The sequence below is a fragment of the Engraulis encrasicolus genome, chromosome 22 (assembly GCF_034702125.1).
Source record: "Engraulis encrasicolus isolate BLACKSEA-1 chromosome 22, IST_EnEncr_1.0, whole genome shotgun sequence".
Taxonomy (NCBI): Eukaryota; Metazoa; Chordata; class Actinopteri; order Clupeiformes; family Engraulidae; genus Engraulis; species Engraulis encrasicolus.
Window position 1 is genome coordinate 13,123,639 of NC_085878.1, and position 19,601 is coordinate 13,143,239.

The 19,601-nt window shown below is 42.6% G+C and overlaps 1 protein-coding gene across 5 annotated transcripts; it reads left to right on the forward strand.

Moving 5' to 3' along the window:
- Positions 1 to 4,714: 4,714 nt before the first annotated feature.
- Positions 4,715 to 18,436, forward strand: tlx2 (T cell leukemia homeobox 2). 5 transcript variants are annotated; one of them, XM_063187844.1, is made up of 5 exons: positions 4,715 to 5,720; positions 11,637 to 11,834; positions 12,585 to 12,822; positions 16,540 to 16,720; positions 17,950 to 18,436. In XM_063187844.1, exons 1-5 carry the CDS (start codon positions 5,240 to 5,242, stop codon positions 17,959 to 17,961), a joined length of 1,110 nt encoding a protein of 369 aa, XP_063043914.1. In that variant the 5' UTR covers positions 4,715 to 5,239; the 3' UTR covers positions 17,962 to 18,436. The 5 variants fall into 5 exon arrangements, with proteins under 5 accessions (XP_063043914.1, XP_063043911.1, XP_063043913.1 ...); XM_063187841.1 differs by lacking the exon at positions 17,950 to 18,436 and having other exon boundaries at positions 16,540 to 16,756; XM_063187843.1 differs by lacking the exon at positions 17,950 to 18,436 and having other exon boundaries at positions 12,588 to 12,822; positions 16,540 to 16,756.
- The last annotated feature ends 1,165 nt before the right edge of the window (positions 18,437 to 19,601 follow it).

Below are 19,601 nucleotides of genomic sequence, written 5' to 3' on the forward strand. Positions count from 1 at the left end.
CTTTTTGTCTATGCGTTAACAATTTCACAGTGCTCTTAAATTCTTATCTCTGCTCCTATTTTGTTTTATTATTTGTTTCCGTCCCAGACCCCTGCATGAGGGACGAATGAAACTGTGTTGTAAACAGAAATTATTCACTGTACTGCATTTTTTGACAATGACAATGTACTACTATTATACAAGTCATGGGTAACATTTCTCAAAATATAAATGGCTGAAATATAGGCCCAGGCCTACAGTTTCTCCATGCGCCAATGTCATACTGTAGTCATTGTTTTGCCGTTTTGCATTTATGCTGCCCGTGTGAGAAGACCCCCCCCCCCCCCCCCCCCCCCCACCCCCCCCCCCCCCCCCCCCCCCCCGCCCCCCCCCCCCCCCTCCTCCCCCCCCCCCCCCCCCCCCCCACCCCCCACCCCCCCCCCCCCCCCCCCCCCCCAAAAAAAAAAGGCCCGTGTGAGAGACCCCCCCCCCCCCCCCCCGGACAAATAAAGCCCGGCTGCCCCCATAGTTTCCAACATTTCTGTGGGAAACACTGATGTAGGCCTCTTGGTTGTGTTCTGAAGAGTTTTTTAGTCCAACTATTTACATATTTGTATTTATGTTATATTGGATTATATTTGATGTATTATTATTCATATTATTATTATTAGGCCTAGGCCCGTGTTGTTGTTAGTTGTGGTGGTGGTGGTGCTATTAGGCAACTTTGTAACTGGGAATTACTGCAAGCGTTGCTGTTGAGGTGTAGGCCTATCCCAACAATTATTATTACAGTGTTATTGCAACTGCCATTTTCACTATAACTCAAAATGTGCAAATAGGTCAAATGTCTGCCATTGTTCTTAGCAATATCCTACACGTAAATAATTTGCTATTAGACCTATATTAGGCTACTGGCATAATGTTGGTCTTATTATTAGGCCTAGCTATTCTCCTAATATTAGGCATATTATGCTACTAGGATTGATCCAAAGCCTACAGAAGATATATTTTGAGACTATATATTTATATATTTTTTGAATATCATAACAACATAGGCCTATTGATTGTGTTGACATAATAAGAAAATAGGCCTAACCATTAAACTGCATTTTCCTCGCAATTAATTGGCTATATACCTCTCCGCTGGTAGGCCAGTGTGGTGCCCGTATTATGCTACAAGATGACGTTCAGGAGTTCCCGAGTGAGCAGCCCTGCGGCTTGGTGTTTTCTTTTTTCGAGCCATATTCTCCCCCTCCCTCCCTCTCAGCTCAGCGTCCAGTTTAAGCCGTCTGATCGGGCTGAGAGGCGCCAGGTTATCCCGGGGGAGCAGGAAAGTCAAGGACTGTAGCTCGAAATGCAGAATAATGTAATTCAATCTGGTCAGAATTCAACCTAATTACAGCGGAAAGCACAACAGGCAGGGATGGGGAGAGGAAAGCAGAGCAGAGCAGAGGAGCAGGGGGTAAGCATGTGGATGCAAATGGACAGGGATGACAGGATCATCACCGTTATCCACGACATCCTCGAGTGTGGAGTGGTGGTGGGCCACACTGAACGACCTCTCTCTCTCTCTCTCTCTATCTCTCTCTCTCTCTCTCTCTCTCTCTCTCTCTCTCTCTCTCTCTCTCTCTCTCTCATCCACCACACATCCACACAAACAGCAACTCACTGTCAGTACTTCGTTAAATTGACTTTCATTGAGTATTCCACCATTATTATCATTAATTTGCGCAATTATTTCCTTTTTACGCACAAATAGGAACAGGATATCACAATGGCAACGTGGTTTCTGACATTACTGGAGGTAACACAGGCCTACAAGCCTACATCCATTTATTCATAAACTCCTTTCTGATAGAAATACTATATGTAATCTGTTGAATAGAAACTTGAATCTGCAGTGGACTATTACAAGTGGAGTGTTTGGCGTAAAGATATAAGAGAGCTCCGCTCCTTGCATTGCGCACACAATAGCGCAGTTGTTTGCAAATCTATCCACGTCATCTAAAGCATATTTGCACCCAGGAGAGGCACAGGTCAGCGAACATGTCGAGGACCAAACTGTGACAAATTCCTATTGTCTCCGCTTTCGGTCCCTACTTTATTACACAGACGACCCGCACAGCGCCCGAAGATAACGATTCATCACCGGGTTTCCATACACGCTGCACCCGGCTGCAGACACCGCCTCCGGGCACGAAGCTACCGGCTTTTGTGGCACTTAGCCTCCCAGAGTCAAGCTCGTGCAAGTCAGCCGTCTCGCGCGCCTTAAATCCAAACACGGTGATATAATATTTTATGATAAAAAAAACATTGAATATGCAGCAAAAATGCTACAAACAATCATTTACTTATTATCATTCGTTGGGCTATTTATGTATGGGCTATTTATGACAGACAATATTCTATTTTTTTAACCAGTCTACTCTACTTCATATATCACTGTCACAATATATAGTCCTACAATTATTATTATTATTATTATTATTATTATTATTATTATTATTATTATTATTATTATTATTATTATTATGCTATAACAACATAATGAACCTGCCAATGAGAGTAATGAAAAGAAGCAAGCAAGGTAGGCGCCAATTGTCATGTCCAATAAAGCGCGTGCTTCTTCCTGTTCAAAATAATGAGAGCATAAGCTAATTACTACCCACCATTTGCCTCTCCGTTAAATTGAGTTGTTTTTAATTGTCGACGAAAATAACTCTTTAAGGAGAAAAAACGTCGATTCCAAGCCTTGCCTACCACTGATAGCCTTGCCAATTATAATGCAATTACACAATTCATATGATATAATTCCATACCAGTCAATGGGATAGCTTTATAAAATATAATTACGCTGAATGATTCAGTACATCTAGAGCTACACATCTGACCATAGCCTATAAGGACCATGTGCATATTTTTTATTGCCTACATACTTTTACGCATGTTGGTATTACAATTTGGAGACTCATTGGCACGGTGAATCCAGTTTGATTGCGCCTATGCTTAATGCAGGTTATGATTGCACAAAATAAATAAAATACAACCTTAAAAATGAGCTTTCAACCAATGACAGGTATAAGGTTAAAGTGCGACAGTGCCAAAGTGAATCAAAAGCGCCACTGGGGCAAGGATGATGAAACTCTGAGCATCTCTTCTCTCATATCAGCACGTCAGTCTGAAGGGAGATGGACAGCCTCGGCCAGGACCACTGAGAAATGGAGGCTAAATAGCACACGGCCCAATAACGGCCCACCTGCAAATGCAGCCAGTCTACCTAGGCCTACTATTCCAAATTCCCTATAGCTCTCAGGGCTTTCATATTATTTGTCACATGCAATGCATGAATGTTCTTTTCTGTTTGATTTTTAGGTTTTTTTGGCTAAATTGTTATTTTACTTGGCATTGTTTCATTTGAACATAAAGGGAAGTTGGTGGTGCTATACTGCGCATGGTTCTTAGGCAGGGGAGGCGAGAGCCATAGCGAGGGGAAGAGAGAGCCATATATAGCAGCCGTCCATTCGATCACATTAAAGAACCAGCTTGTACTGTTGCAAAGAAATAGGTGAGGGCGTCCATTATTGATACAGCTGTGAATTCACACAATTGATTTTTATGCTTCCCCCTAGCCAGTTTGTGCTGCCCAGAAATATTTGTATTTGCCTGAAAGTTGAAATAAGAGCGTAATAAAACGATGATATATTAAATTCGTTTTCGCCGTGTTGAGCTTTTATTATGCGCCATTCCTCATTTTTATTGAATTGAAAGCAGACAATCCGCGGAGTTGCTTGGGGCGCAGAAAGGTTAAATTATTTGCGCCAATCAGCGGAGCGTTTGCATCACTGAGGGCTACTCAGGCATTTCAGTTTTAGCCCGCAATTGTGTGGACCTGGAGGCCAAATAAATCAGTAGAATTTAATATCGTGTCACCCCGCATGTCCATGAAGAGCCTGCCATGCATAAGTGATCTTGTCGAAAGTGTGCTCCCCCACGAATAGCCCAGTGTACAAGACAGTAGCGCTGATCAAGGCAAATACATGTAATAAAAACACAAAAACGTTATAATTTCTATGATCTGTAAAGTGTAATGGGAGCTATTGTCTGTGATTAGACAGCAGAAAGATGGTCATGCAATGCAAGATGTTTAATTTCGAAGATGCAGTCGATATTCGGTAGATAATCTGTGCAAGGGTTTCCGCACATATTTACGTTCAACTTGTACCTCGACACGGTGCGTAATTTAGTTCCAACAAAGAATGGGTAGGCTACAAACCTTTTACTTAACTAGCATTATGCTAATTGAAAAATACAGTAAGCATATACTGACCACACTTGCACAACTTCCTCTGTTCACCTATCCCGCGCGTTTTGGAGTAAACTATCCGGCAGGTGCGTATATTGCCAACGCTGTCAGAGGTCGAAATGGCAGAAATAGTTCATACTGCTATATCCATATAATAATAAATATGGAATCGTGTGCTGTATTCATGTTTACTTCATACACACGTGTTTATTTGTCCTATTGATAGTCATTGCACTCAACTCCACACCACCAGTAGGAAAAATAGCTGCGGGTTCTTTAAGGGAGGCGAGCCGGTAGTAAACCATTGTATCCGCTGTAGCCAATGACAGCCGGTCAGACTTCGGGTAGAAGGAGTGTCTCACCTGCAGAAAAAAACACTTTACTAAGCGCTTCAGTGGGAGTTTTCGGGTGTCTGTCAATTAATATGCACGTTAAGCCCGTTAAACGTCTCATTTTAGATCACAACAGAAAGTGCCTAAGCGTCCGAACAGGTCAAGCGTCGGCCTCTCCGCAGTGACAACAATAGCCACACTGAGCTCCATCATCGCTACAACTTGGCAACTCTTCGCTGGATGGATTTGCTGCAAGACGGAGTGGGTTTGGGTCCCGTCTTTCCGGTGTTCATTATGAACAAGACCCAAAACTGAAGAGATGTGAGCAAGGCTGGATGATTTTGGATCTTGTAGCCTAAAGGTAACGCGTACTCGCCAAGATGGATTAATTTTTTCAGTGCTTTCATTTGCTTCTTTTGTATTCATCGATTTTCAGTGCAAGGGAAAAATGTGGATGTTGACCACTTCAAGTCATATGTTTTCCTAACAAGGAGGACAAACTATTCTCTATGAAAGAGGATTACGCGCCATTGTTTCATTTCAGATAAATTATAGAAAGGACACAAGACACTTTTCCTATTTACATTTGTGTGCAGTGGAACAGTTCTTATAGCAGAGTTCAGCAATGGAGCACACTGGCATTGAAGAAGTGAACCAAACGCACCAGCAACATGAGCCTATCAGTTTTGGAATAGATCAAATTCTGAACAGCTCGGACCAACCCAGTAGCTGCATGCTTCCAAACCGAACCAGCGATCCGGATTACCAGCTAGCCCCAAATGTCTACTCAAATGGCTACAACAGTGTTTACAATCCGGCCTGCTCCATGGCCGCCGGATTGGCGGGCTCATATAACGTAAACATGAACATGAATGTCAGCATGAATATGAACGTTAACGTAAATTCGGGGAATGCCGGTGGTGTCATCCGCGTCCCAGCCCACAGACCCATGCCGCCAGCTCCACACCCCCCTCCCCCTACTCATCCACCCGGCATTGGTGCCGGGATACCACCGGTGCCGACGGTACCAAACATGGGAAACCCGGCAAACTTTACCTTCCCCTGGATGGAAAGCAGTAGGAGGTTTGCGAAAGACAGACTGACGGGTAAGTCAGTGCTTGAGTTGCATTGTTTTACCCAAATATAAAAACTGTCAGCTTTATGATAAATGCAAGGTTAGCCACTTGATACACTGCAAATTTACAATAGCGCATGGGCCTGTCGTCATACCAAAACAAAATTCTATAATATAGTAGGCTACCCACTTATAGAAGCTCGTTTCTCACACTGTGTCAGGTTTCATTAGACACCTCAAATAAATATAGGGCTGGCAGCAGTGGCGGAACAATTGCACACAGGGCCCCAGGGCAAAACACAGATAGGGCCCCCCATATGGCCTGCCATTGTCACAATAGGGGCCCCAACACCAATGCAGAAGGGCCCTGGGCCCAGGGGCAAATGCCCCACTTGCCCCCCCTATAGCTCCGCCCCTGGCTGGTAGGCTATGTACTATGGTGTAGAGATAATATGCTACTTTTATTTGGTTGGAATTAATTGTTTCCTTTAAATCTGTCGATATTGAAATGTAGGTTATTATCATTATTATAACTATCATTATTATTATTATTGTTATTATTATTATGTTAGGCCGAACTGTAGTAGGTAGGCCTAAAGGCCTATCTTTTTTTCCACTTGAAGTGGATGGTATCTTATAATTTGCATCTGCATTTTGCCAAGACCGACTGATTAAAATTGTTATAGTATTAGGCTTCATTTTATCACCTAATGATGTAATAACAGTAGGCCTAGACTAATAGCAGTAATAACACTAATAATAAAAGTGACCAAAATAATGCTACCAAACAGTAGCCTAACAACAACAATGTAATGATATAATACTATCATCATCATCATCATCATCATCACCATCATCATCATCATCATCATCATCATAATTATTATATATATATTATATATAATAATAATAATAATAATAGTATATTATTAATAATAATAGTAATAATAAATACGTTTATTCTAATAAAAAAAACACTGTCCGTCTGTGTTATCCAATTTCTTTTTGAAAAGTCCATGGCCTGCAGGTGTTGGCCATAGAGGCCTATTTGAAGCAAAATGACAAATATTATCATGTACAAATGATCATCATTCATTGCCTTTGTGTCAATGACACTGTCACGCCAAAAAGAAATGAATATCAAATATCTTTATTAAATATCAGACGGTGAATAGGCTAACATATGAATCATGCTTCACTTTCAAATTTGAGCTTGTGATTAGGTATCCTGTCAATGTATGTCAAAATATCATTTGGGCTGCCTTTATTAGGCCTACTGTAAAACTTTCATTAGCTTATAATGTTGTTACAGATTATCAGACATTGTTGATTTTTTTGTAAATATCTGGATAAAAACAATTAAATTTACAAAGAGGCAAAAGTGTAGAAAGGCAGGAAGAATTCCTTATTACAAACAGAAAATGGCTGAAGACCTTTAAAACAGAGCTATCAGTGGGATGGTAATAACATGAAGCATTCTGCACGACTTCTTGTTTACAAAACCGTCTTTTAGTTTCAGGTTTGAAGTTATTTTTCTCAAGAACATCCAGCAGACCAGTTTTATTTAGCCATTATAGTTTTGTGTAAACCCCACTGTTGTGCAAGATATAGGCCTACCTTGCGCCCATGAATGTATACCTGGACATTAGCAAGCAGAAGGCCTTCAGGGTCTTATATGAACAGAGACTACTGTTAAAAAAAGAGCAGGTGCCAGGCACTGACTAGACTAGATTTTTTTTATTCCCGCATTATCCATTTGAACTCCACCTCCGTTCTTCACTTAGGTCAGTCCAAGTTGGGTCGCCACAATGACGTCATGCAGAGCGAGATGAAGATGAAGCGCATTATGGATCTCTGCACATTAAATATTAACTGTGCTGTTCTTGGCTCATCAATAATTCAAGCGCTGGAATGATATGTCAACTGCACAAGCTCTTTTGTAAATATGCTTATCAATTTTACTCATGGTCACTATGGGCCACTCATTTAATATGTTTTATCTTTAGCATGTTGCTCTCTATATGCAATATTAGGCCTAGGCCTACATTAACCAATAAGAAAACTGTGGTGTTTTATTTACTGCGACAGCCTTTCTGCGATCCTTAGATATTACAGATCATCATTGATACCTTGTCAATTATTAGAAATCAATTAATCTATAAATTCCATCCGCCGAGAGAAATTACGCACGCTGCCTTTCAGCCACTGGGCAGACACAAAGGACCTACACGGTTGTTTCTGTCTTTATTAGACAATCCTTTTTTGGCGAGATGCTCGGGAACAGCTTTCTCCTTTTCAAGCATTGCCCCAATCCTTTTCAGACGGCACGTGTGCATTTCACCGCAAGTGTCACAGCGTGTTCAGGACGACGCACAGCCACGGCGCGGCCTTGCGATCCGATATTCACCGCAGGCCGGACATATCTGGACAGATTGTCGGCTCTTTGAAAGGCAATACCACATGTTTTTTGTGTTAATTGACTCCTTGGCAGTTTGCAAGTTCATCCAAGAGAAGAAATGGATAAACAGATCAGTCCCAAGATTAGTCAACAGTGGTGGTCTCTCGGGCCGGGCGACGTCCTGCCTTGTTTTGGCTTGGCTGTATGAATGCATTAACCAGCAGTCGGTTGCATGCAAATTAACATATTTAGACAGTACAGAGGTGCGTATGAATAGAATAATGACTGAAATGAAGAAGACACATTGACGTGTCTGTGAACATAAATTAATCTGTTTAGACGTTACAAGGATTTATATTTAACTGCCAAGCGTCATGCGTACATGATTGTAGGCCTATATACGTGTGCGTAACCATCTAGATTGCTGTTACGCGCTGAGAATAAAGACGCAGATCTAAATAGGAGGTGTAAAGAATAGCAATTCGTCCTGATGCCAGCAGGAAAAAAAGAGCAGAGGCCGCAGTCTGCACATTCAACCGAGTTTAGGTTTTATTCCATCTCATTGCCATTACAAGTTGATGGCGAATTTGAGCCTCCCTTCTCGCTGCCTAACAAAACAATGCATAACGGTAAATGTGCATGTTATATTTCAATATCCTCAGTAGAATCCATTAAGTTTATATTTATTAGATTGCTTCAGAGGTAATATTCGCAAAGGGGAAGGAAAGAGCTGTCGTGTGAAAGTGATATTACGTATAAATGATTTTATTACTGGGCCGCATATTCTCTACGGTAGCATTTTATTTTTTGATGTGCTCATGCCAAATTTTATTACACCGACATATCATTTAGTACACTCCGCGGCTGGGTCCTCCGTGAATTGGAGTGATTGTTTCTCCCTCGAACTGACCCATACATCTGACAATGGGCTTGCGGGGATTTTAGTGTTTTATTCGCCTAGTCTCATGGGCAGGGTCTGGCGAGTGCAGGAAGGAGACGTGCAAAACGGGCAGCAAATGTAGTCAGTGGGATATCTGAGGCACGATAGGCCTTTCCCAATAACTCACCTTTGCGCAAATCCTCTCAGCCCTAAAGAGGGAGGCTTCTATGTGCCATGTTGCCCTACGTGTTGTTGTGCTGTATTTCCTGTTATTTGAAATGATGTTGACAGCAGCACACTGTTTTGCTGGATGGTGCTGCCAGTGCTGCTTGAAACGTTTATGATGACAGTGACCTCCTGTAATGTGTGGTGTCTCCTGTGATCTGTGAAGTGATTAAAAGCTATCACATCAAGTTACACTGACAAATGAAGAGACATGGGGGCTAAATGCAATTAGCCGCCTCAGTCATCCTTGGCTGTCCAAAATGGTGGACAATCTGTAATTGCCAATAATACAAGTCAGGTGAAGGCTTGGACGTGAGGGAGCAATCTTGCAGCTTTCTTCAATAATGAAAACCAAGTCCATTTTATGTACTTTTTCACTGTTAATTCAAGACAGAGAGATGTAAGAGTCATATAATGCTCCTTTAGTTAGCCACAGTCTATATGTCCAATTTAAAGAGCAAATTATAGTACTATGAGGACTGTTAGCCTATTACTTGGGTTCTTTAAATGATTCAAGACAGAAGCGGTTTTAAAAGTTCCATGTTGTCTGCACAGGCTGTTCTATGACTGACCTTCGTCAAGGGCGTCATCACTTGTTCCGAACCAAAGCCGGTCCTTTGCCTTGTGCCACCCACTAGGACGTGCTGAACTTGTGTTACGCGTGAACGTGTTTCTATGCACTTTCCCCATCACCACGTTTTGCACCATGGCCTAAAATAGAAGTAGCATAGTACCCTACGTGCACACATCAAAGGACACAAGGAAGAGATTTTCCAACGTCTGTTTGCCATTCATTCAGATTACCCCCCCACTGAGAGAGACACAGTGTTTATTGTTTCATCTGCGGATCACTCTATCTTGAATAAAGCATTCCTGGAAACTAGTGTACTTGTGCTGTACATGGCATCCCAGCCGAATAGAATGCTACTGATATCATTGAGCATTCACCATTGCCTTCTGAGGGTCGCCTCTGTTACTGTTGTCGCATCAACAGCACCACTCAGCGAATGTTATGGTGGTGTGTTTTTGTCTCCCCCCAACCCCGACTCTCTCTCCCTTTTCTCTCTCTCTTCTCTTTCTCTCTTTCTCTCTCTCTCTCTCTCTCTCTCTCTCTCTCTCTCTCTCTCTCTCTCTCTCTCTCTGTCTCTCTCTACCCCATGCTGCTGACAGTGCTTGCTGGGCTGCTGGGGGTCTCAGAGGGCCCCGGCTGCGAATGTTTTCATATGCATTTTGGCTGCCGGTGCGCCACCAGACACACAGCGGTACAAGTGTACCTGCCGCGGTAAACAGCACGCCAGGGAACCCAGTGTTTGTTTGTTTGTTTGTTTGTTTGTTTGTTTTTCGTGGAATTCAAACCCATGTGCTCTGAGGTGAACAGATGTGGCGGCAAAGCAGACTGCGTATGTGGATGGAAAAGGTGGATGAGAGTATGTTACAGAGCTTTTGTTTTTCATTCATTGAAAAGCACTAATGCACACCGACATCAATTCTTAAATGCGTCATTATTATCATTAGCCAGTGTAAAGGTGAAAAGAAGATGCAGTAGTATAACATAGGCAATGAAAATATTACAGAGCATTCATCTCTTGTGCATAACAAATAATAGACACCAAAATAGATCCTTAAAAGTGTCAGCAAAACAGAAAAGCATCATTAAATGTGGTAAATGCAGCCAGGTATGAGCGTTTCTGCCTGGTTCGCATTAGCAGCTGTAGCACTTTTCGTGAGCTATTTTGACACATTTGTAAGTGAGAGGGACGGAATACAACTCCGGTGTCGAACGTGATGCCTAAAAGACTTTCGGCTTGAAGATTCCCCAGGCAGCTGACACTCTGTGCCCATTGCCAGGGAGGCACCTCTTCTTTAATCAGCCTGCCAAAGGCCATTAACTTATCAGCCCTGTCTTATTCACCCAGTACATCAATCACACACAAAAAACAAGACATCAACATCCATTAACACCAAAAATGCAATAGTAGTAGGGGTTATGCTTTTTGTGGTAATAGAGATATGCAACCAATTGTACTCATCCTCAACTTCTATTCACCCACACCTCACAACTGCAGGCTCATTTACATCCAAAGTGACGAAAAGCTACTTTGGTTCAGATCATTGGTTGATCGTCCCTGGAACTATGTGTACCTTGTTCAAGTGTATGTAGCCTCTTACTGCAGATGGGCCTGCCAGCAGGCCTATCCGCTCCTTGCTGAAAATACTGAACTACATCATAACAACATTGCTATGACATTAGCGGGACACTGAAATTACAATTTTGGTGATAAGGTTATAGACTCTGCACAAAGGGGTTAAGCCACGGATGAAATGGTCCCATTGTCATCATCAACATCACCTCTAACAACTATACCCACACCTCACCTCTCCAGGCTGCCAGAGCGAGGCCCTGACTATCTCTCCCCCATTCCCTCTCCCCTGTCCTTCTGCAGCAGAGCAGGCAATGGACAAACATGCAGGAGGCCCCACTGGAATGCCTGGGGCTCTCCTGCCGTCCCTGCTCAGCCTGGGGGCTCTACCTGAGGGGGACATGGGCAGGGCCTCCCCCTGGAGCTCTGCGGAGATGCTAGCCAAACACTATTGCGCGAGTCCGCACCTGGACTACGCCTTAGCAAAGAGTGCAGGCCACGGTAAGTTGCATATACTCCCCCAGCAGCTGAAACATATAGACTGACTTACTTATTGTTCGCTCCATATTGGAGGCACAACCTCACACATTCGACTATTAACACTATGCTTTTTTGTTGTTGCCCTGAGCCGCACACATGTATTGATGGTTTAAACCCATTGACGAAAATCTATGGCGAAAGCAAGTCATTTAGGTTTTACTGTCATACAATTTGCAAATTAAATGTAAAAAATGCTGAATTAAGAAATATGTTTATAAATAATAAAATAAATAAAATACATTTGTAAATGGTCTAATTAATAGGTATGAGTGGACCACACACAAAATATCACACAGCTAGTGTTAGTAATCCTATAGTCAGAAGTAAAATGTTTTTCAGTTCATTTTTATGCATTTGTAAACAGAGTTGGTATTCATAACATCTGACTGTGCACATTATGGTCACTATATTCTACCTCATGCATATTTCAGAGAAAAAGGCTTGTCTCAGCAAGGCATACTCAAAGCCATGTATATGTCCAAGTCATTCAACATGAAGACTGAACCATGGCATGACACTCCAGACACATTTTCCAGGGTGAATGAAAGTGAAAAATTCAATCTGTCATTGGTGTTGCTGTCATCCTTCTGAGGTGTGCGGGAAAATCCCAGAGGTGCTAAACTATTTCTCTCTCTCCTTGTCTCTTTCTTTCTTTCTTTCTTTCTTTCTTTCTTTCTTTCTTTCTTTCTTTCTTTCTTTCTCTATCTGTAGCAGCCCTGTCGCCATTCTCGGTGACCCGGCGCATCGGTCACCCGTACCAGAACCGCACGCCACCCAAAAGGAAAAAGCCGCGCACCTCCTTCTCTCGCGTGCAGATCTGCGAGCTGGAGAAGCGCTTCCACCGGCAGAAGTATCTGGCGTCAGCTGAGCGCGCCACCCTGGCCAAGGCCCTGAAGATGACCGACGCGCAGGTCAAAACCTGGTTCCAGAACAGGAGAACCAAGTGGAGGTAGGGGGACACATGCTCTTCAAAAGACGTCATGATGCATTACTGGTCTGGGTGGTATAGAGCTGTGCTGGAATGGAGGAGATGCATTATATGCTTTTGGATGATATTGTCTTGACCTTTTTCACCAGGAGAGCATTTTGGCAAAATGTGCTTTTCGTTTTAAAGAACAACTGCACTATTTTCAACATTAAGCCCCTTTTCTGAGTCCTCTGCAATGTTTTAGAATCCCCCTCACCCTTTTTTTCCATGTTTGCTGCTGTCTCTGTTATTTGGCTAATTTGGATTTTGCCTAAACCGGATTTAGAATGGCCATCTATGGGCATGTCCAACTATGTTCAGAAATCCACTTTAAACATTTGTTTTCAATACTGTGCAACTCACTAAGTGTTTAGGGGTGTTCACTGGTATTCCATAACAATTTTCGTAGCGAAGCATGGTTTTGTCATGTCTTATGTAGCATTTTGTAAATATATATATATTTTTTTAATTTACAAAATACCTAATAAAAAATGACAGAAACCATGTTTCGCTACAAAAATTGTTATGGAATACCAGTGAACACTTGGTGAGTTGCACAGTGTTGTAAACAAATGCTTAGGGTGGATTTAGGAACATAGTTGAACATGCCCATAGACGGCCATTCTAAAGCCGGTTGAGACTAAATGAAAAGTTCAGATGCAAAACCCCAAGTGCCTTTTCAGAAAATAATCTTCATTAATTTTTATTTAATACAAAGCTATCAAAATTGCATATTTTTAATTTTATGTATGTAATATAACTATTTATATGTATTATCAAGTACATGAATTTAAACCAAACTAGCAACGGGGTTCTCTAAAAATATAGAAGTGCAGGTCTTCAGAAATGGAGTTAGGGGGTTTTGCATCTGAACTCTTCAAATCTAGATCAGCCAAATAATGGAGAGAGCCGCAAACATAAAACAAACGTTGAGGGGGGTTCCAAAACATTGCAGAGAACTCAGAAAAGGGGTTTAATGTTGAAAATAGTGCAGTTGTCCTTTAACATGATATCTCCTTGACACTCTGGTCTCTTTCTATATCCAGAAATAAACCAAACCAAACTAAAATTGTATAGCATTGTGTAATTAAATTATATGTATTAGTCCTCACAGACATTCCAATGGTATTTTGGGACTGCTGTTGATTTGAATGTAATCCAAATTACCACAATAATGGATGTTTGTAGAGATGCGGCATGTTTTAAGCGGTTCTTTTAACAGGGCTTTTCAATTGAACAATATATGATAGGTTAAACTGCATTTCTTAAAGCAAACCCTAATCCTTACCCTTACCATTACCTTAAATAACCGTGTGAGTACTGTTATTAACAAGGTTACATTGTACCTCATAGCGCAAACACTGTAACAGGGATTGTTTTCGATTTTCCGAAATCGGAATACATAGACCTATAGTATACAAGTCTTATCACAGTACACTACATATAGTATAAGGCGTAGATTAATTGAAAAATTGAAACAGTTTGATGTGTTTATATCAACTGAGGTAAAAAATATTTCTAAATTAATAATCAATATTTTTCATTACAATCACTGAAACAAGAGAGGTTACGCATTCCTGTAAACTTGATTTGTGCACTTTCTGCTTCGTAGGCAAGGTGTATGAATTAATGTATTATATTAATTTTAAGTCTAAAGAAAAGAAAAAGGAGAAAGACGGACATAATACCTGTCGACACAAATGTAGGCTATAAATTCTTGCAAGCTCTACGTGGAGCAATATTTGAATTTTGTTTTCCTACAATACACAGCCAGTGGAATAGGCCTATGTAATAACAGCCTTCCGCAGTGAAAGCACTAGAAACATATTTTTTTAAATGAAAAATAAATAAATAATCTTTTTACTGTTTTATTTATCCATTACCTTTTCATGTTGCATTCATCAACTACTGCTGATACCGATTTATTAATGAGAGAGTACATCTTGACATCATGAAATGATCAGCTCTGTCAATCCTATAGTCATTTGCCATCTGTAACTTGAGCCCTCTACAGTAAAACAAAACATCCATCACCAAAACCATGCTCATTCATTTGCCCATAAAGCCTAGATAGGCTATTATAGATGATACACTCACAATCTGCAGACATTAAACAGACAGCCAGCATGCTAAAGACGGGGGAAAAAAACAAAATTATTATGAAATAGGATGGAGACAGGGATCCTGTCCTGTTGTTGCCGTAATGTCCGAGTCCGAGTTTTTGATGTGATTTATGGTATTTTCCAAGAGCCCGAGGATGGATAGGCATAAGAGGACGTATTTGTGTGTCAACCATACGGGTAACAAGCAGATGATCGAATGAGTGGGGGAACAATTGGATTAGGGTGATGCAGTTAGCCGTAACGTGTAGCTAATGGACGGTGGACACGGACTATGAAACATGGATTTAGGGGTTACATCGGTGACTGCCTCTGACATGAAAGCCGAATTCACAGCGCCACCTAATAGGATGATGCTCAGGTCAATCATAATAATGCTCAATCATGTGGGCTCTTTTAGTGCGACTTCAAATGTTGCATGGGGCTTGTCACTCATGATGCCAGTCGTATTACCTCTAGCGACACATATTCTCAACGTTTAAATGTTGATTATACATTATGCAACGTTATTGGCAGCCATAAGCCACAATAAGCTACAACACCACAGACCGTCTGACGGATAAATACAAGATTGCAGCACACATCTTTTCTCCTCGTCTCTGAATTATTTGGATTGAGCGAAGGCGACATTCTCAATTTGCCATGCCATTAGCGTTCTTTACAGTCTGCTTGTATTGATTTTTAAAAGCCATGTAGGCTACTATGCTGTAACAGAAACCCTGTTTTGAATATCTGAAAAAAATGAATTGAAGGAGTCATGTCAAGCCTGTTGAAAAAGGATTTACCACCAAATACCAGTGTCACATGGGCTATTGGCACTGTATTCATGCCTTCAAGCGAATACCCGTTTCCGTAGCCGAAGACGGTTCTTAGGCAATACGTATGTAGGCCTAGCCTGTTATGCAAACCAGTTCTTAAGAACTTAAGCACTGTGTGTTTGTGTAGGCCTACAAGCATGTGTGCGTGAATTTGTGCGTACGAGCGTGTTTGCGTCGGTGTTGTCATATTTATCTATGATCATGTTTTTCTGGTTCAGCCCTCCTGAGTGATAAAATATCTGAAAGAGCACAAGCATGAAGAGTGAATTATGTCAAAGTGGGTTGGTTCTGTTGCAGACAGCATCCGCTAGATGAAATGAAAGCAATGTGAAGTAGGAGAAAAAAAACTGAAAAGCTTTTACTGTAAAGCCACAGGTCTAAAAGAGGCATGTGTGTGTGTGTGTGTGTGTGTGTGTGTGTGTGTGTGTGTGTGTGTGTGTGTGTGTGTGTGTGTGTGTGTGTGTGTGAGAGTGTTTGTGTGTGTGTGTGTGTGTGTGTGTGTGTGTGTGTGTGTGTGTGTGTGTGTGTGTGTGTGCACGCGTGGGTGCGTGCATGTGTGTGAGTGTGTGTGTATGAGAGAGAGAGAGAGAGAGAGAGAGAGAGAGAGAGAGAGAGAGAGAGAGAGAGAGAGAGAGAGAGAGAGAGAGAGAGAGAGAGAGTGTGTGTGTGGGTATGAGTGCTCACTTGCTTGTGTGTTTGACTGTCTGCCCTGCCCTGGCTGGCCACGTTCGGCTCACCATTTTCACCTTTTTGCTGCACAGGAGACAGACGGCGGAGGAGCGGGAGGCGGAGAGGCAGCAGGCCAACCGTCTGATGATGCAGCTGCAGCAGGAGGCCTTCCAGAAGACCCTGAGCCAGCCGCTGCAGCCCGACCCCCTGTGCCTGCACAACTCCTCGCTCTACGCCCTGCAGAACCTCCAGCCCTGGGCAGATGACAACAAGGTGACCTCCGTCACCTCAGTGGCATCCATGGTCTGAGCACCACACTCTGGTGCACATACAGTGTGTGGGGTTGTGTGTATGTGTGTGTGTGGATATGAGAGCGTGTGTGTGTGCGTGTGTGTGTGCGTCCGTGCTTGCATGTTTTTGTGTGTGTGTGTGTGTGTGTGTGTGTGTGTGTGTGTGTGTGTGTGTGTATGTGTGTGCGTCCGTGCTTGCGTGTTTGTGTGTGTGTGTGTGTGTGTGTGTGTGTGTGTGTGTGGGTGTGTGTGTGTGTGTTTGTGTGTGTGTGAGTGTATGTGGCTGGGTATGAGTGTTTGTTTATGTAAGAGGCGTGTGTCTGTGTGGATTTTACTCGTATGTGCGCGTGTGCGTGTTTGCACATATGCGCATGTGTTTGCCTGAGAGAGAGAGAGAGAGAGAGAGAGAGAGAGAGAGAGAGAGAGAGAGAGAGAGAGAGAGAGAAAGAGGGAGAACAGCCTGAGCGAGAGCTTGTTTTATGGGGAAAGGAAGGAGTTTGTAAACAGGACATATTAGGGAGATTGGATGCCAACTGGAATAAAATAATTGAAGCTTCATTGGTTTACGCATAAGAAGTCATTTGATGAAACCAAGCCCCCGGCTATAGGTTAAGTGCTTATTACGAGAGACTGGGCTGGAGGCTTTGCTGTGTAATCTGGTTGGTCTGTGTGTGTGTGTGTGTGTGTGTGTGTGTGTGTGTGTGTGTGTGTGTGTGTGTGTGTGTGTGTGTGTGTGTGTGTGTGTGTGTGTGTGTGTGTGTGTGTGTGCGTGTGTGTGCGTGCGTCGTGCATGTGTGTGTGCGTGTGTGTGTGTTCCATGGGCACAATTTGACAGCAACACAGGATATTCTTTTTTTCTGTACTTCCTCCATTGTAATGAACAGAACTTGGACTGCTTTGCAGGCCCACAAGGGCGAAACGTCCGGATGACTGAATTGACTGAATCATTTCATACGTTATATTTTGCTTTTATGTTGTTGTTTTTTATTTTATTTGACTCACCTCTGTTCAAAGAATTACATTTTCTCTGGATGTATGCGCACTTATCTGTAAACATGGAATTATAAACCATGAAATGGATTAAACCATTAAAAAGTAAACTCTTTTTTAAGTGACAAAATGAGAACCAAGTTTGTTGCCTTTACTAGTATCCCACGAGAGTCTGTCAAGGTTATTTTCATCCCTTACGCTGCGCTTTCCACTCTTCCTCAGTTGACCGTCTAGCCGAGGGGGGGACCTACTACCACCACCACCACTACTACTACTACTACTACTACAACAGTATGCCTTCGCCACCTGACTTTACGGATGGATTGAGCGATGGATGAACTCTTCTCCATCCAAACCTTCACGCTGTTTGTCTACGTGCCGAGAGGCATCCACAAGACACTGACTCAGCCAATGACTCATTTGTTCTTCTGTTTGACTTTGTGAAAGGAGAGACAGAGTGAGAGAAAGCAGGAAAGAGAGCGAGAGAGAGCGAGAGGTGGGGAAAAACAAATATGTACATGATGCATGCTCTTGATGGGTTCTTCTTTTGTGAACTGGAATCCAAGTCAATGAAGGTGAAGTCCTTCAGGACTGAAGTTGTCATAAAAAAAACAATTATAGTTTCTTCCCTCCACCTTTACAGGATCCCTCATTATTATTATTATATACATTTAAAGGTGTTTTATAATAATTAAACATGTGATTTTTTGAAAAGCCATCATACGCAGACGCCTCTTGTTTTGTCTCTACCTCATGCTTCACTTTCTTTGTTGACTTCCCACCACAATCTCACGAAAATTGTCTCCGTAAAACATCACACAAAAGGCCCGTACTTGTTAAAGCTCAATGTGTGGTTGATTTGTTCCCCCCACCCATCGACCAACATTTCAGGTTGTTGTTGTTGCCGCTCCTCGTGAACCATATCCACCCAGACACTGTATGGGTGTGTAAACAACATTTATCTTACCCCTCCGCATCCAAACGCTCAAGACTCGAGTCAAAACAGAAATTTCCTCTTCAGAGGCTTCAGAGCAGATCGGACTATCCTATCGCGGAGAATCTGTTGGGGCGGACAGATTGTGTGTGTGTGTGCGTGCGTGTGTGTGTGTGTGTGTGTGTGTGTGTGTGTGTGTGTAGGGCAGAGTAACAGGGCCAGGAGTCTTTGGCTGCTTTCTTCGCACCAAATGAGGCCTCACACCCCGTGCCGCTCAGCCACACACACATAGTACACACATAATACACATGGCCGCCCCTCCCAGGAAGTGAGGCAAAAGTAAACTGATTACCTCTGGGCATTGGCTGCAGCAGAGCGCAGCATAGAGCAGAGCGTGGCACAGAGCACAGTGCAGCGATTGCAGCCCACCAAAGACTCCTCACTATGGAGCTACAGGGTAATAATGATGGGATGTGGCTCACATACTGTATAGCTGAAAACACAAGCTGACCCCCAATGATCCACGATTGTTTTCTCTCCACTTTTGCCATGGAGAGAGAGAGAGAGGCCACAGCGCGAATAAAGTTTTTTCTAAAAAAAAATATTTGTGTTTAGATTAGTGTCCCAGTTTTTAAAGAGTATCAATGGAACTTTATAATTGTGTTGCTTGAACTGTATTGCTGTGTGTGTGTGTGTGTGTGTGTGTGTGTGTGTGTGTGTGTGTGTGTGTGTGTGTGTGTGTGTGTGTGTGTGTGTGTGTGTGTGTGTGTGTGTGTGTGCGTGCGCACGCGTTTGCGTGCATGTGTTAGAGGGAGAGAGAGAGAAAATTTGTATGTGTGGGTGAGTGAGTGAGCAAGAGAATACACAGTGGCAACTGGCAAGAGTACACAGTAGTGAATGTGCAATAGCTCTGCCTCTGTAAATTCTGTGTTAGATACAA

What these genes read in the sequence shown, in the direction of transcription:
- tlx2 (XM_063187841.1), top strand. Translation starts at nt 5,240, where the DNA reads ATGGAGCACACTGGCATTGAAGAAGTGAACCAAACGCACCAGCAACAT. An exon ending in TGCGAAAGACAGACTGACGG is followed by an intron (nt 5,721 to 11,636) that starts GTAAGTCAGTGC and finishes GTCCTTCTGCAG; the next exon opens with CAGAGCAGGCAATGGACAAA. An exon ending in AACAGGAGAACCAAGTGGAG is followed by an intron (nt 12,823 to 16,539) that starts GTAGGGGGACAC and finishes TTTGCTGCACAG; the next exon opens with GAGACAGACGGCGGAGGAGC.